At 42.5% G+C, this 16,022-nt stretch overlaps 1 protein-coding gene across 1 annotated transcript in view; it reads left to right on the top strand.

Moving 5' to 3' along the window:
• Positions 1-2,502: 2,502 nt before the first annotated feature.
• Positions 2,503-16,022, top strand: part of ago3a (argonaute RISC catalytic component 3a) — a 28,224-nt gene continuing 14,704 nt past the window's right edge. Inside the window, exons 1-5 of the mRNA XM_083918091.1 lie at positions 2,503-3,291; positions 13,696-13,867; positions 14,202-14,322; positions 14,545-14,753; positions 15,654-15,790. Of these exons, the coding sequence (XP_083774217.1) occupies positions 3,273-3,291; positions 13,696-13,867; positions 14,202-14,322; positions 14,545-14,753; positions 15,654-15,790 (658 nt within the window). The 5' untranslated portion in view covers positions 2,503-3,272. The remainder of the gene's footprint in view (positions 3,292-13,695; positions 13,868-14,201; positions 14,323-14,544; positions 14,754-15,653; positions 15,791-16,022) is intronic.

Here is a 16,022-nt window from a genome sequence, read left to right as displayed (position 1 = left end):
ACTAGTTTGAAGTTCTCATACCTGCATAGCTTTCAAAACAAATAGGTAACTAAGGCAATAGGCAAGGTCAATCTACTCCTGTAGATTTGAATGCAGGCAAATATAAAGTCTGTGATCACTTAGGTGCTGCAAAGCTGAACTCTCATTCGGCAGTTGACCTTGCTCCGATCATTCTGCACATTCCAACATGTATCAGTGGAGATTGAAGACACGCAGTGCACTCTAAACTTCCAACTGCAAACTTCTTTGCGTACGCATACACACACACACCTATCCCCATTTTTACACAAAGCTCTTCCCTCTGCAGGCATTTACAACTCACAGCCTGAACAGCAGAAGCACACACACATCTGCCCTCTCCGTCTCTCTCTTAGCATGTAGAGACCAACCTCTTCAAATGCACTTGTCCCCTTATCCCCCTCCAGTCCAAGCTATCCCTCATCACACTTCCCATCATCCCTTCTTCTCTCCTTGCTGTCTATTCTCACTTTTGACATCGCACACCTGCAGCACCCCCTGCCCCAATCCCCTACCTTGTGTTAGCCAATTCCCATTGGTGCTCTGTGTGCATGGGCGGCACAGATAGGGGATTGCTACATTGGAGAGGGTGGGCCACTATTACTACTACTTAATATGCCCTGCCTATACATCTAGTCACTTTCTGGGTTTATGGAAAAAAAAATGCATGTAATTATTTTTTATGACTGGATATTCTGAGCCACCTTATTTTGGTTTCCTTAGAGGTAGGAGCCTTTGCGCTCACCACTGCCTGTCAGTCGTTTTGCCTCGATTGTGTAATGGTTATAAAGACTGCATTTTTCTTTGTCATTATTATTGTGAATATTGTGACTAGTGTCAGAGTGTATCCTCAAGAGGGCACTGTGGAGACGGTCTCAAAATTCCACCTCAGTTGCCCCTTAAGCGCCTCAAATCTCGTCTGATGGTCGGAGCCCCCTTTGAGTCGAACGGGATCAAAAGAGGGATCAGATGATTTCTAAATCATGTTTATTAACTAGCATAATCAAAATGCCTTTGTACACCGTTTTACTGATCCTACGTTGTGTCCAAGGTGATTTGTATATATAAAATATATAATATTAACCTGTTATGTATTTTGGCTCACCAGTTGCCAGGCCTTTCACAGTTGGGGCCAGTGTTTTACCCCTCCATCTGTGCTAAAAAAAGAAAAAAAGAAAAGAAAAATCAGTCTGGGGGCATTTCCCAGTACCACTGAAACCAGATGCAGTTCTTCACTCACTGAAGCCACAAAGCACCTTGCAAAGGGGGGAGACGAAATGGCAGTCACCCTGTGAAATGCATCATGTGGACACCTGAGAGTCCACTCCTCTCCACACAGCCTCACTGTCTGACTAAGCAATATTGAAGCCACTGATCAAGAACAGTCCTTGTCATAGCACTTCCCGATAGATTTGAATGAAAGGACATGGAAGCATATTATTTTGGCTCTGTATGTGATAGTATGGGAACTCTGTTGGGGCAGGTTATTTTTAAAGAAAATAAAATTGTTTTTTATTACTCCTGTTTTTTTTTTACCTCCTCTCTTGGTTATAACTTTAACTATAATACACTCAAAAACGAAAGAAGTAAGGACAGAAAAAAGAAATGGAACTTACACATTTTACATTAGAAGAAGAAGAATTACTTTATTTATTGCGCAACGGGGAAATTGAATTTTTTCACTCTTATTATTAATCATGTTACACACACAGGCCTGAAATACACACATGCACAGACAGGACCTATACATGCAATTAAGGAGAGATGTTAGAGCGAGGGGGCTGCCAGTGACCAGCGCCCTGAGCAGTTGGGTTAGGTGCCTTGCTCAACAGCATCTCGGCAGTGCCCAGGAGATGAACTGGCACCTCTCCAGCCACCAGTCCACGCTCCATTCATGGTCCACACAGGGAAGTCTCTATGAACCAGCGACCCTACGGTTCCCAGCCAAGTCACCTATAGACTGAGCTACTGCAAAGATGTAGCCGTGAAATTGAAGTGATAAAACAAATGTAGCAAATAATTCACAGTCAATTGTATAAAAACAATGTATATTTTATCTTTTAGGTTATTTACTCATCTTTATTTTATCATGCTTTAACCATACAATTATTTTCACACAAAACAAATACAGAAATAGACAAGACGAACATATACAATACAAAAGGGTATCATAACAAAAATAAAAACATTAAAGACAAAATATGTCGGGCTTTACAAATAAAAGTAATGTTTCAATATATAATTATGTCCAAATTGTATTTTAAATTGTTGTTTTCATGGTTTCTTTTGAGTCCATTTGCATTTGTGAATGAAGAGTTTTTCATATAAAAGGAATAGGTTAAAAAATATACATCATTCTTGTCATAAAAAATAATATTTTCCCTAAATTTTGATTTCTTAAAAAAATTAAAAATCCAACATAGGGTTACCTTTCGGTGAAGGCGGGGTTGATTCGCCTGACGTCTGGGGGCAGAGCCCACCTCTTCCTGTCGGTGTCAGAAAGGCAACTTCACCATATTTAGCTGGCTTTGCCGAAGCCCCGCAGAGTTGATCTGTCAACCGGACTGGAAACCCCGACAGTTACCGGCGGACGCTGCCCCGGTGTTTGACAGCTTCTTATTTCGGCACCGGGATACAAACTTACAGAAGACGACGTCGATGAGATGTGTTGCCGGGGAAACGGGGCCGTGTGCAGCGGCTGTTTTTAACGCGATAAAAAGTAACCGTCGTCTGTCAGAATTCCAACTATCCAACAGCCGAGCTAACCAGTTAGCTCATTACTGTTAGCTGCTCCCTCTGACGCTGCATTTAGACACTAATTCATGTCGTGTCTGTTGATGCTCGTGTGTCGGCAGGAATTCATCGGGACTCAGTGACCCCGCTGTGATGATATCCTGACAGTTCCCCTCCTCCGGTCCTGTCACTTTCCTACGAGCTAACTTGGCTAACTAGCTGGTTTCCACTGCCACAGCTTCGCCTTGAGCAACTAGTAGCTTTCGCCGAGGCAGTGAAATCCGCTTGGATACGTTGACCGTTTGCTCTGTGCGGAAACGGGGGGCGCCGAAGACCACCCCCCCCCCTGGCCGGCGAAAAACGACCGTACCGAAGGGCCCCTGTTGATTGGAGCTAGCAGAGACCAGGACACTCGGCCAGAGGCGGTGCTCTGCCGAAGGAGACACCGGGTTGAACGGAGGAAGAGTCCCAGACGGTTGAGTACTGTGATCCGGGTAGTGATCCGGACAGAGACCTCATGAATGGAAATCGGAACTACAGGTAAATTATGCGACAACCTCTCTTTTGACTTAGTTGTTATCTAGGATCTAAGGCTTCCTATATCAGTGACTTATTTTAAATCACTTCTTAAAAGACTCTTTTATAGACTTGCTTTTTATTTATTTGATCTATTTATGTATTGCCTCTTTACTGTATTTTTACCTTGTCTGCTTTTTTAAAATTAATTATTTGTTGTTTTCATTCTCCAGTAATGGTGTCCTATCTCTATATTGCTTTGTTGATGTGTGTATGTGGATTGATTTCTATGTGCTTTTGCCTGGTTCTTGCTGTCAAAACACCCTGTAAACTTTTGTTTTTAGGTGCCATATAAATAGTTATTATTATTATTATTAATATTAATATTATTAATGTTGTTAACAACTATTTTACAGTACATGTGTCACTGGAAGTAACATTTCCCTGGGGTTGCATTAGCTAGTACAGATGACACACCGGGGTGATGGAGGATGTTTCAGCGGGGCTTGACAGCCCTGGTTGGGGCTTCTAGGTGTTAACTCTAACTGTAACCAGCCTCTTCTGTTTTTTTTTCGTCTAAACATGAGTCACAATTGAGCTGGTTAATAAAACTCCCCGTCATGCAAGACTGAATTAAACTTCTTTGAACTGAAAAGTAGAAGATTTCGCTATTTGTAATCAATTTATTAGTCATTCCCCAAGGGAACAGAGGAGTTAGTTTTCTGTCTCACTCAGTGTAAAGACCCTCGCATCATCAGCCAGGTGTGTGTGGGCACCATCAAACTATGCAGAGGTTGAGGCTGGTATTCCCCTGCATTATGAGGAAGACACCTACACTATTTATTTAATAGTTTTAGTCATACTAGTGCAGAATGATATGTTGTGTTCAGCTTAAACCTAGCCTGGCTAGTCATCTGAAAACTTGTGACATTGCCCTGCTCATACTCTGTCATTTCAAGACCCCCAGGTCACCTTGTGGCCCCAGACTCACCTCAACATATTTAGTAGTATCCTTTTCTCACAATATACAGTCCTGAGATATATCCTGTGTTTTGCAGCCTGTGTTTTGTGGCTAAAAATTTAGCCAATGCTGTTTTCTAATTCCTTAAAGGCTGTGTTTTTCATAAGAACAATGGCAGGACCCAGTTGTCTTTAAAACAAATTAGCTGCAACTTTAACCTGCAAAGTTTAAGTTTACATATTCAGTTTTTTTTACACACCAGCCTGGGTTAAATAATTGCAAAACCGTGTTACTAAGCGTGTTCATCTGCAGCAGTAACTTCATGTAACCTTGCAAATTCATGTCTAGTCCAGGTGGTAAAATTGTCTAAGTCATGGCCGGTAAACTCTTCCTTTTTTGGTCGTAGTGGCAGTTAAACAGTCCGAACTGCCTGCCTTTGGCTCAAGTGTAACGGAAGCTTTCCACTTATGTGACCGTAAACCGAATGCCAGGTACTCTTGATTAGCCAGTGACACATGATACAGCAGCTTCTTAGCCCAGCCCCCCTCCTCCTCTAGAGGAGATCCCTCTCTGCTGCCTACTGTCTCAATTAAAAACATCTCTGCCTCTCTCCGTTAGGACACTTCCCAATGTTGGTAGCATAAGGGAACGAGGGGTGTTTTCCTAGTAACCAAGCACCTCCAGTGAAGCCAAACAGACTGGTAGTTTTGTGTCAGTGTTTGGGCAGGTGTGTAAAATAAGCCTATAGTATACTCTGAACTATATTAAAGTGTGTGTGTGTGTGTGTGTGTGTGTGTGTTTGTGTATGTTTTACTTCCAACTTCTGATAATTCTACATTTACTTGAGTTGTGTCATCTTCTACCTTAACTCTTAAGCTCCTCAATTAGTGTTGACGCCATAAAAACAGATCTGGAGACTCACCATGATTGTATTGGTGTTTGCTTGCAGCAAAGCATTTCACAGCAGTCTGAGAGCAGTTTGTTAGCCAGTCTTGCATGTATTAAAGAGTGTGCTTGGTACTTTTACTTAAAGACATTTATGCAATAATGCAATCAGACAGAGGCATGCTGTTTTATAGGACTTTGTGGCTTGTCCATGTAGCTCCTTGCAGGGCCTTGATATTATTTTTGTTTGTTCATAATTACAAATGACTGTCCACCACAGGCCAACCAGTGAGTACTATGCCTGGTTGAATGATTAAAAGGGGGCACGCCATCAGTCAGTGAGTGGACCAGAGAGTCGTGTGAGAAAATGCAAATATATTACACAGCCCTCCGAGAAACTGACAGTCGCTCTTCTCCCCGGTAGCAGTCCGAGCAGCAGCAGCAGCAGCAGCACATGTGGCATTGAAGCCATGGCTCTGGAGAGCTTAGCACGAGGGATATAATGAGTGCAAGGCTCTCAAGCCTTAAGCAAATCAAATCAATTTAGATGTGCTAACCCTGCAGTATGCCCACAAACAGTTTGTCACTTGATATTGATGTGATGTTGCATTATAGCTGAGCTGCAATGTCAGAACTGGTCAAACATGTCAAATTATGGGCTTAATTTAGATTACGTCTGAAAATGTCAAACTATTGATTGAATTACATCATCGCCCATGACTGAGCTTTAAGGATGGGAAACCTGTGACGTGTCGCCTGTACAAGGTTATTTTGCTTAGCTTTTTTTTTTTTTTATCATAGAAACTCTTTCCATTGGTGGCAACGTCTGTACACATAAACATACAATGCATACTGAGAGATGCAGCTTACTGGACGACAAATGACAGACAGTACAGCGAGGGGGGCTCCCGTCCCTGTCGAACTACACTTTGTAACCAGGTGGGATTTCAGTTGGCTGGAGATGACTCAGCTCTAGTGGTTTGGCTAACACTTAAGTGGAACGGTACAAGTTTAATGGATGGTAATGTCTCTTTGTTTGTTTTTTGAGGACATGAAAATTGGCGTACTTTCTATTTGTTTGTCCCGATGATGTCTTACTCAGCCAGTCTCTCTCCCCATTTCTTTCCCCGCTTCTTTCTCACACTCCTGTGCTTCCCGCTCTTTTTTTGATTCACAGACATTTACCACCCCCCCTTTTCCCGTCCTTGGTTACTGCCTCTATTTCCCTCTGTGTGCCTCAGTGGGAAACTCTGTCCTCTCTGTCATTCTCCTTGTAGGCCGGTTCTCTGTGGATTTTGTCCAGACAGTGGGGTCCACTTTGAGGGAGGACTTAGCACTTGATTTGCAGTCTCTCCCCATAATACTCAGTCTATTCAAGCGGCCCGTTGACAATAGACAACCCCCATCCTCAACCGCAGACCTCCGTAAGGCTAATCACTGGCATATTGTTGTAGGTTTCTATGGAGAATTCCGTTTGCCGTTGCTCTCTAGGCTCATTGTATTAAAGAAAGATTTACCCGAGCCTTTATTGTACTGAAGAAAATGAATTACCCGTCCAATGACCCTTTCTTAGATATTTGTCATGCGTTATACTGTTTTCCCTTCAGATCATATTTTATGATTAACATCTGGCTAATGTTGGCAGTAATATTCTATCAATCAGAAGGATGTAGTTCAACAGGGAGATGCAGATAATATAACAGTACATATCCCCTTTTGCCGTCCTCATTTATTTTGCTGTTGAACCAGAAGTGCCTGCTGGTTTTATTACCACATGAACCAGGATTGAACCTGGGCAGGTGCAGCTTGATGTTGAATCTCCGCTGATGCATCATCGTTCTTGTTATTTTTCTGCTTACTGACCTTACCTACAGTATATGTACGTGTTCCTTATATATGAAGAAAAGTGTGCGTTTCAGCTGAGTATTTTCAGCGTACTTTTACTTAGTTGGAACACAGTAAATACCAACAAGTACATGCTGTCTAAATGCGGTTTCTGTATTTTATAGTATTGGGAATCGTGTAGCCCCGTGTCATATATTTGATGAATTTCTCAGGTTCCCTTGAAAGTCTTAGTCATGGGCTGGTGTAGTAGAGGTAACTCTGGCGGACATGCTGATGTCAGAGTGTGGGGCAGACAGTAAACTCTTACTTAATTTGGCGGGGTAGAGATAGGGAAAAGGGAAGGAATGGAGGGCGTGTGTAGGAGAAGGGAGGGGATGAGGAGGAGGAAGAGGGAGGCTGGAGGTTGTGATGTGTCACAGAGATTAGAAGCCAGAGCAGCCAGACCACACTTCTTTTCCACCTCCTCCTCCTGCTTTTCCCCTTCCTGGGATCTGTTTTTTGGGGGAACTGCAAGGGGCTCATTTTAGGGAGAGCTTATGGACAGGAAGAGAGGGACTTGGAAGGGGAAGTCTGTGTCTCAGTGTCTGCTTATCGCTGGCAGAAAGAAAGATGTCAAGTATCTCTTAATTATTCCATACAGCCTTGAAATTATGTTTGTTAAAATAAAATTCGGCAGCATCTACTTTCCACATTTAAAGGGACAATCAGTTATTTGTTTCCTGTCACATAACAAAAAGAATATATTCCTTTATCATTAGTATTGTTATATATTATTGAAGAGTTTGACTTCAATGTTTCTCAATTGATTGTTATTAAACATGTAGCCCTGTTTTAACAGCAACAAAAAAGACCGTAGGGAGACATTTAAGAGGCTCCTGTCATGAATCTGTCAAAACCTTAATGCACCTTACCATGCATTGAGTACACTGCTCAGTTTTGTCAAAACCATTCAATTTCAAGCTGCAGAAGAAGTTGCTTCTGTGAAGTTTAGAGGTCGTTCCACACAGATCTGTCGGTCTCTTAATTCAGATTGTCTCTCCTCCAATCAGATTGTAGACCCCTTTGTATATGCTTGTAATAAAAAGTCTGTAAAAATCATCTCAAATCAAACTATTGCTGAGGCAATTTCTCACATGTAAAACAGTCCCAATGAAAACTGTATACAGCCAGGGGTGAGGACTGTCCAGAGAAACAGGGACATTGTGTCTGGAAATACATATTGATGTTAATTTTTCAGTGTGACGAGCATGACAAATTAGACTCCGTTATATCAGGATGTGACTGTAGTGTCAGCAGCAGATACCTTCAAAACCTCCGTAATTTTCTGACTTGGGCTAACTAATGCAAGTAAGAAATTCTCATTAAGACGTTGACCTTACAGTTGTAATAATAAGCATTATTGTTCTGGTTCTAAGTAATTTATTAGACAGCGTGTAAACCCTCAAATTCATTTGCATCCTGCCAAAGTCAACATAAAAATTCAACAGCCCCTGGCCCTTGTCCACTGTTCCATTAAGGCCGGACTAGCAAGACTGAGAGCACAGAAGGCTCCATTTAACCTGCCTGAGTAGAATCTCTGGGTCAGTTTAACAGAGCTAGTACTTTGTGAGCATGAATATACTGTGTGTGTGTGTGCCTGTGTGTGCGTGTGCGTGTGCATGTGTGTGTGTGTGTATCCCCTACCTGTGTCGGTAAGACTGTGTGGCCTTCCATTATGCCTCCGAGTCAGAACATCTTCTCACTTCAGTGTATTCACACCTTTCCCTCGCACACACAGACAGACAGACACACACACACACACACACTTCACTCCTGCTCTCTGAAAATATCTCTCAGTCATATACTGTCCTTTGCTCGCTTCATTCTTGTACATGCACTCTATCACTCAAAATTGTTGCATGTTGTTGTGACTTACCAGGACCCCGTCAGCCTGTCAGTATGCGGCTGCCTTGTGGTTTTTACCTGTGGCAGAGAGTGGCATCGACTCCCATGGGTGCCAAATGAAACCGGTTGATGAGGGAAACAGGAGGGAGGAGTTTGACCACGTGTGACGTGCATCAATTCTTCCTCCCCAGTTATCATTCTTTCTGTGTACGTCTGTGCATGTGTGCGTGTTTCTAGGTCCTGCCTGCTGTGACTGACGCCATTGTGCCTCGCCACTGAGCACTCGCCCTGTTCCTACGGCTCAGGCCTCTCTGGATTAGGAACACAACAGCTGTATTGTGTGTGTGTTGGTGTGTGGGCCTGTATATACAGTGTGTGGACATGTGCTCTCGTTAGCAGCGTGGACGTTTGTGTACTGGGGGGATGTGGCTGAGGGGTTTTGCAGGCGCTGGATGTCAGCCTAGCTTCTCAGTATCCAGTTTTGCTGGCTCTCAGCCCACTATGTACAGTGTGACTGTGTTGTGAAGCAAAGCTGCAGAGTGGAACGAGTTCACATTGCTGAGATGTTTCTGCGAAATATTCATATGCTAAGAAAGACATCACAATTATTGTTGTGTTATAATATTTATTTCATTTATTCATGTGCATAATTGTGCTGTAGCAGAACTGGTGCTTCACTTACTGGATGGCATAACACAGCTTAGTTTACAATTAATAAATGTAACTCAACTCTTGTGATCGCTACACATTTTCCATTGATACAAAAAAACACTAACAACTTATGTAATGTTACTAGCGCTGCATTCCAAAGATTTGCATGTGGATTTTGATGTTTTTGGTCCTTTTATATGACTGATAAAGAATGAATCTTAGAGAAGAGATTGAGACTTTTAATCACTCAACCAGAGCTGCACCAATTTGAACAATTCATAAACATTTAGATACTAAACATCAATAAGCTGTGAGTTACAGTCTGCACTGAAAAAGCATTTCTAACCCTCATTAGTATGTTGTGTATCTCAGACGTTTGTGGTTTGCTAAAATTGTAAAAGGCGCCAGCAACTCTTCACCTAGCCAGTTGACTTGTGTAAAATTGATTCACCCGCAAAAAGTTGAGCAATATGTCCAAAAGTACTTGCCAGCTAACCGCCCAGGCGACACACTAAATCAGCCCAGTGCACAAGCAGCAAACTGAAGCTGTGTGCTCAGCAAAGAAATGGCAGAAATATGAGTGTTTGGAACATGCTGCTGGACAGCAGGAAAGTTGGTTAGGTTGCAGGACTTGTAGAAGTATTTAGGGAGTTTCTTGGGATGTTTTAATACTGTATTTCTGCCATGAAACCATGTTGCTATTGAAGTGCAGTGTATGTGACATAAATTCAAGCTGACCACAGCGGCTGTTTGGAAGAGGAAACTACCAATATTTAAAAGCCCCTTCAAGCCCGCAGGGTTCAAGCATATTAAAACATAGATCTTAGTCAGCATATCCCCATAAAGTTTGTAGAATATTGAAAACATTAAAATATTTCATTTTATTGCTACTCTTACTAATATCTGGTTTACTTGAAAGAACTATACTTTACATCTGATGTTTTAAAATGCCATTATCATATTACATAATGATGAGCCAGCACCAGACGTGAATTGTAGAATGAATGGTTTCTTGCACATTAAAGGGTAACGAGGACGCTTAAGCTGCTTTTTCTGCATGATGCAATAGGACCAAGGCTTGAGAGGTAATTTCCATCCACCTCTCACTAAAATAGACTAATGGAGTAAACTGTATTCATGTTGAAGAAGGGTTTGCCCTCCTTTTGTTGTCCCTCGCCCTCTGAGTGTACATGCTCAGGAAATGAGCAAAGGGAGATGATTCAAATCTACTCTCTCCTTTCTGTTAAAGCGTGTCCTTCCTGTAATTTTCTGAAAACGCATGCACACACACACTCTACGGGGCATTTTTCAACTCATGAAGTGAAGGTTTCCTTGAACTCTTGCACTCACTCTGCAAAGAGTCAATACGCCTTTGATGTGTCTGTAGATTTGCGGTGGAGTTTTCACTATTTCTGAAACGCATCAGCTCATCTACCAATAGCTGAGGTCAATGTATCCCTGACGAGTTCTTGATCTGTATTCTGTGTTTAGTCTTGCAGAATTCGGATGTTCCTGTAAACTCTTGAAGGAGTCTTTTTTGTGTGTCAGGGGTTGTACGGCTTCCCACACACCCAACAATCCCAGAGACTGTTCATTTTGACCTTCAAGGTCTTAGTCATCACAAAACAATAACACTGCACTCAGGTCGCAAACATTCAGTTTTCATTAATCACTTAATGAGTTCCCTTTAATTGCTGGTAGCAGTGGGTAATGTTTGGACAAACCCAATCAAATCTGTGGAAGTTTGACACTGAAGTAGTCTGTTCTCTTTGCTATACAATTAACCTCTAATCCCTCACTGACCCCCTCGCTCCTGCCTGTGGACAAGCACATTTGTTGTGTCTGTTTACAGAGGGAACAGAGACACACGGTTTCCAAGGAGGGCAGATAAGAGGGATCTGATGTGTCGCTGAATGATCAGGGTCAGATTAGCTATTCAGAAAATGCTGCAGAACACATCTGTGTGACCTCGTTGATCTTCACTATCACAGAATGTTGCCTGCCATGTGCGTGGAGATCGTAAGGTCCAATTTGTTTTTGCAGGTTAATCTGTGTCACAGGTTTGTCTGTGCAATCGGAGCCTTTTTTTGGAGGTCTGGCCCTGGAAATTTAAATGCGTCAGGAATAATTTGTTTGTGAATTTATAGCAGTTGGCATCTGTTTTCGAAAAACCGTGTGTAATATAGAAAATAAATATATTCTATCATGCTATTTTCAAATGTCTGTGTGTCAGCTTCATATTCAAACCAAACCAACTGGCTGCGTGCGTTTTTTTCTCACTGTAAGACCCTGCTACTATAATGAATCCATGACTGAATCCAAAAGCCTGGACTCAAGGATGCTCCAGTGTGTGCTTCTCCGCCCATGGTGGCTCTGTGACTCATGCTGACTGGAGGCCAGTTCTGAGAGGCAGATGAAAGCCGGAAAACACCCACCCGGCCCACTCTCTAATCCATGCCACTCCCTGCTATCCTCCTCCTCTTACTACTCGCTGACTTTACCAGGACTATCAGAAAAACATGCTCCGTGACCGCGGACCCTCTTGAAATTTGTATCAAGGGCTCCTTGAGTGAGCTCTGGGGGACTGAATCAGGACAGATCACAATCCGTGGTAGACAAGTTTATTTCTGTAGACTTAATGAAGATTTACCAGAATATCTGTCTTCCCTCTTTTTTCCCTCTGCATGTGTGAAATTAGGCTTACCTCACAAGTTTCACTGAGGCCCCATTGGCATTAACATTACAAAAGTGTGTGTGCTTGGTTTTGTGCGAAAGGGACAGCCGTGGCAGGAATTCCAGACTTCCCTCTCTTTTTCATTATTTTATCCCAGCAGGCTATTTCAAACATGAGGTCTTCACCCTCCATCAACCCTGTTAGCCTCCACTTCACAGCCTAGAAGAGGAACAGAAAAAGAGAGTGGGACTGAACGTACACACTTCCAGAGCCTGACTGTAAACAAACAGGATTGCTTATGTTGTCTGCTGCCACCTCACAGAAGGTTTCTGTTCTGTTGTGGGGAGGTTTTTATGAACTTCCCCCTCAGCCGGGCCCTCAACCCCAACATCACCCACACACAGCCTATGAGTCAAATCGGCGATGAATCACACTCAACCATGACTCTCATTTATCAATGACACATTTGGGGCACTTTTTAAGTAGAGACTATAGAGAGCCAGCGGCAGCAGAGTGGCTGTGGAGATGGAATGAGACAGTCGAGTTAAACTAGAAAAAGATGCTGCGTGGGTTGGAGGGGTCATAAACAAAATAACATTTGCACAGCAAACGGATGAGTCTCATCTCATGAGTTTTTGAGTAAAGATGGTTATTGCGTAACTTATGATAGCGTCATCCAAACATTGTATTAGCACATCAGCAAAACTGTTGTTTTGTCAAGTGTGTTGTGGAAGGCAAGCCTCAGCAGACCCCAAAATAGCACTGACATGAGTGTGGCACATGAACAGAACTCACTGTTTCTGGATCAAAGTGACTCATGTCTAAGACAGCTCATGGACTTTGCGTGAGTGTGTGTGTACATGCACAATGGTACCATTTTGTTTTAAGAACAAATGTGAGAATTGTGTAACCTAGTATGTAGACACGTTTTCTATTTTGAGCAGCAGTACACACTGTTAACAGTCATTAATTGTGCCCTGTTGTAGAACAATTCCAAAAGCAAATGTGTTGCAGTTATTTTTTTTTTTTAGGTTAATCATTATGCATTGATGTTTGCCTGCTGGTCCTCCAATAGTAAAATCCTATCATCAACAAATACCAAGAAAATTGTCTCCACAATATTAGAGTCATTTTCACGTCTGTCATCTTAGAGGGCTGTGGTTTTTACTGCCGCAACAATGAAATGAAATGGTTTTTAGTGGAAATCCATTCTGACAAAGTCACGTTATTCAGCCATTGTATTAGTTGCTGTATCGCCTCATTGCAAACATTTATCTTGCATCATAAATATATTTTATTGCCATTAAAACTGCATAATTTTCCAAACAAGTATGTACTTCCCGATTAAGGTGCTGTATGGTACGTTTGTTTTACGTGTATGTCCTTGTGTTTTATAGTTGACGTGCCTTCAAATGCTCATGCACGTGTCAGTGTTTACTTTCCTGTGTTATTTCATCATGGGAGAGTTGTTGATTTTGATGACCTGACTCAGATGTACACTTAAGTTTTCTTCTTATTCTCCTCTCAGGAGCCGTTGGGGCCCAGTCCCTTTTCGCCATGCCTCGGCGGCCTGGCTATGGCACCATGGGGAAGCCCATCAAGTTGCTGGCCAACTGTTTCCAGGTGGAGATCCCCAAGATGGATGTCTACCTCTACGAGGTGGACATCAAGCCTGACAAGTGCCCCCGGCGAGTAAACAGGTAGGCTGGACCCTCTGAAATAATAACTTTCAAACTTCTTCTACACCTTTTTCACAGTTTTTACATTTAGAAATTGCTTTTAACTGATCCAACATTGTGCATCTTGCAGTGAGTGAATACACATGGTTTTGGAGAGTTGCCAAAATCAAATTGTTGATGGACACATTAGATATAGTTTGGGATAAATCTTTGACCTTTGTTACGGAGGTAGTCTCAATAATGATTTGTTTGATAATTCCTGATTTAGTGTTTGTGAAGTCTTAAACATGTCAGCATTTTACTGCCTACAGTATCACTGGAACTCACTTTGTGTTTGTGTGTGTATCTTGTGCAGGGAGGTTGTTGATTCAATGGTGCAGCACTTTAAGGTGACAATCTTTGGAGATCGCAGGCCAGTCTACGATGGAAAGAGGAGCCTGTACACAGCCAACCCACTGCCCGTGGCACCTGCAGGGGTGAGCTGGATAAATCACTCAGACACACAGACATGTCTCTTCAGCACAACAATGTAAACCAAGTGTGACATCTAGTGTACGTACAGACAACCTCAACAGTTTGCGGCATTACCTGAACTAAAACATACCTGCAGTATGTCACACATGCCCATGCATACACACATGCCGACACAAATTTTAAGAACCACCATTCTGAATGCACTCTGCCCCCCTCCTTAACAGGTGGACCTGGATGTCACTCTACCAGGTGAGGGAGGGAAAGATCGGCCCTTCAAAGTTTCCATCAAGTTTGTGTCTCTGGTCAGCTGGCACATGCTCCACGAAGTGCTGACTGGCCGCAGCATGCCTGAGCCCCTTGAACTGGACAAGCCCATCAGTACCAACCCCGTGCATGCAGTGGATGTGGTGCTGCGACACCTACCCTCCATGAAGTGAGCTCGCTGATGTTTTTGTTTGTTTTCTTCAGGTTCAGACTTCTTGGTTCACTCTTTTATTGGCAGCTGCATTCCTATAATTATTATAATGATTAAGAATGATCTTTAAAAGTCTTTAACAGCAGATCCAGTCCTTCCCTTATCTCCCCACCTTAATTTTCAGTCAGCACACATAAAGTCAAAAGATAGAGAACACATTGTAAAAATGATCCCTCTGATACTTATAGTAAATACTTTATATTTGTTTTGTCATAGTGGCACCAATATCGGCTCACTGATCCCAACGGAAATCAAACACAGCTTATATAGACTCTCACGTAGCCCCGTACTTGACCTCGTACCATCTTCCACTCAATATCACTTTCCTAAGCCCCAGCAAGAGCACAGTCGGACACAATATCAGCAGTGCCTTAATAAAAATCTTTTTCACAGCATTATTAAAAAGTGGTTATATCGACACCTTTCATTTAGCCCCTGTGCGCAGCCACCAGGGGCCCGTTATTGCTTCGCAATGGCATCAGGATTTTTCAGTCCAGGATTCACCAAGAAAAATGGAGCCCATGTAGGATTATTAATGCGTCTCCTGGGCAGAGTAATAAGAGGTGGATGGGCCCAGGCAGTGTCACCACCTTCCTATTTCACTCACGTAGTTTCATGCCATATTGAAGAGCGGCTGAAAGTGACACTGTTTAAACACATATTGACCTACATTCACGGTTCAGGATGTTGGAACTGATCTTACATTTCCTGTCTCCTTTCATCCGCCCTTCCTTACTTGCCCCATGTTCTCCTCTGTGTCATCTTCACAATCTTTGATTGTCTAAATCTCCCCATTATCTTTCATTCTTTCAATCTCTCCCCTTTTTTTTCCTATAATTGCGCCTTTTCCTCGTCTAGGTACACTCCGGTGGGTCGATCCTTCTTCTCGGCTCCAGAGGGTTATGACCATCCCCTTGGAGGTGGGAGGGAGGTTTGGTTTGGTTTCCATCAATCTGTGCGCCCTGCCATGTGGAAGATGATGCTTAATATTGATGGTGAGAGCTAAATTCTACTTTGCATTTATTTTGCTGTGACGGCACCTTCAGGGCTTCAATGCAGCCTCACAGCTACAACAATGTAAACATAAAAGCTGTTTTTTATTGCCTTCTGCCTCACACACAGTAAAAAATATTTTTGCTAATACAGCTTTTCATATTTCAAATTATTGACATATGATCAATTATTACTATTAGATACTATTTTCTTTGTTATTCAACCTTTGTTTGA

Source organism: Echiichthys vipera, assembly GCF_963691815.1.
Source record: "Echiichthys vipera genome assembly, chromosome: 8".
Classification (NCBI taxonomy): domain Eukaryota; kingdom Metazoa; phylum Chordata; class Actinopteri; order Perciformes; family Trachinidae; genus Echiichthys; species Echiichthys vipera.
The sequence above is the reverse complement of the archived record's forward strand: the minus strand, read 5'-3'. Positions and strand labels throughout refer to the sequence as shown.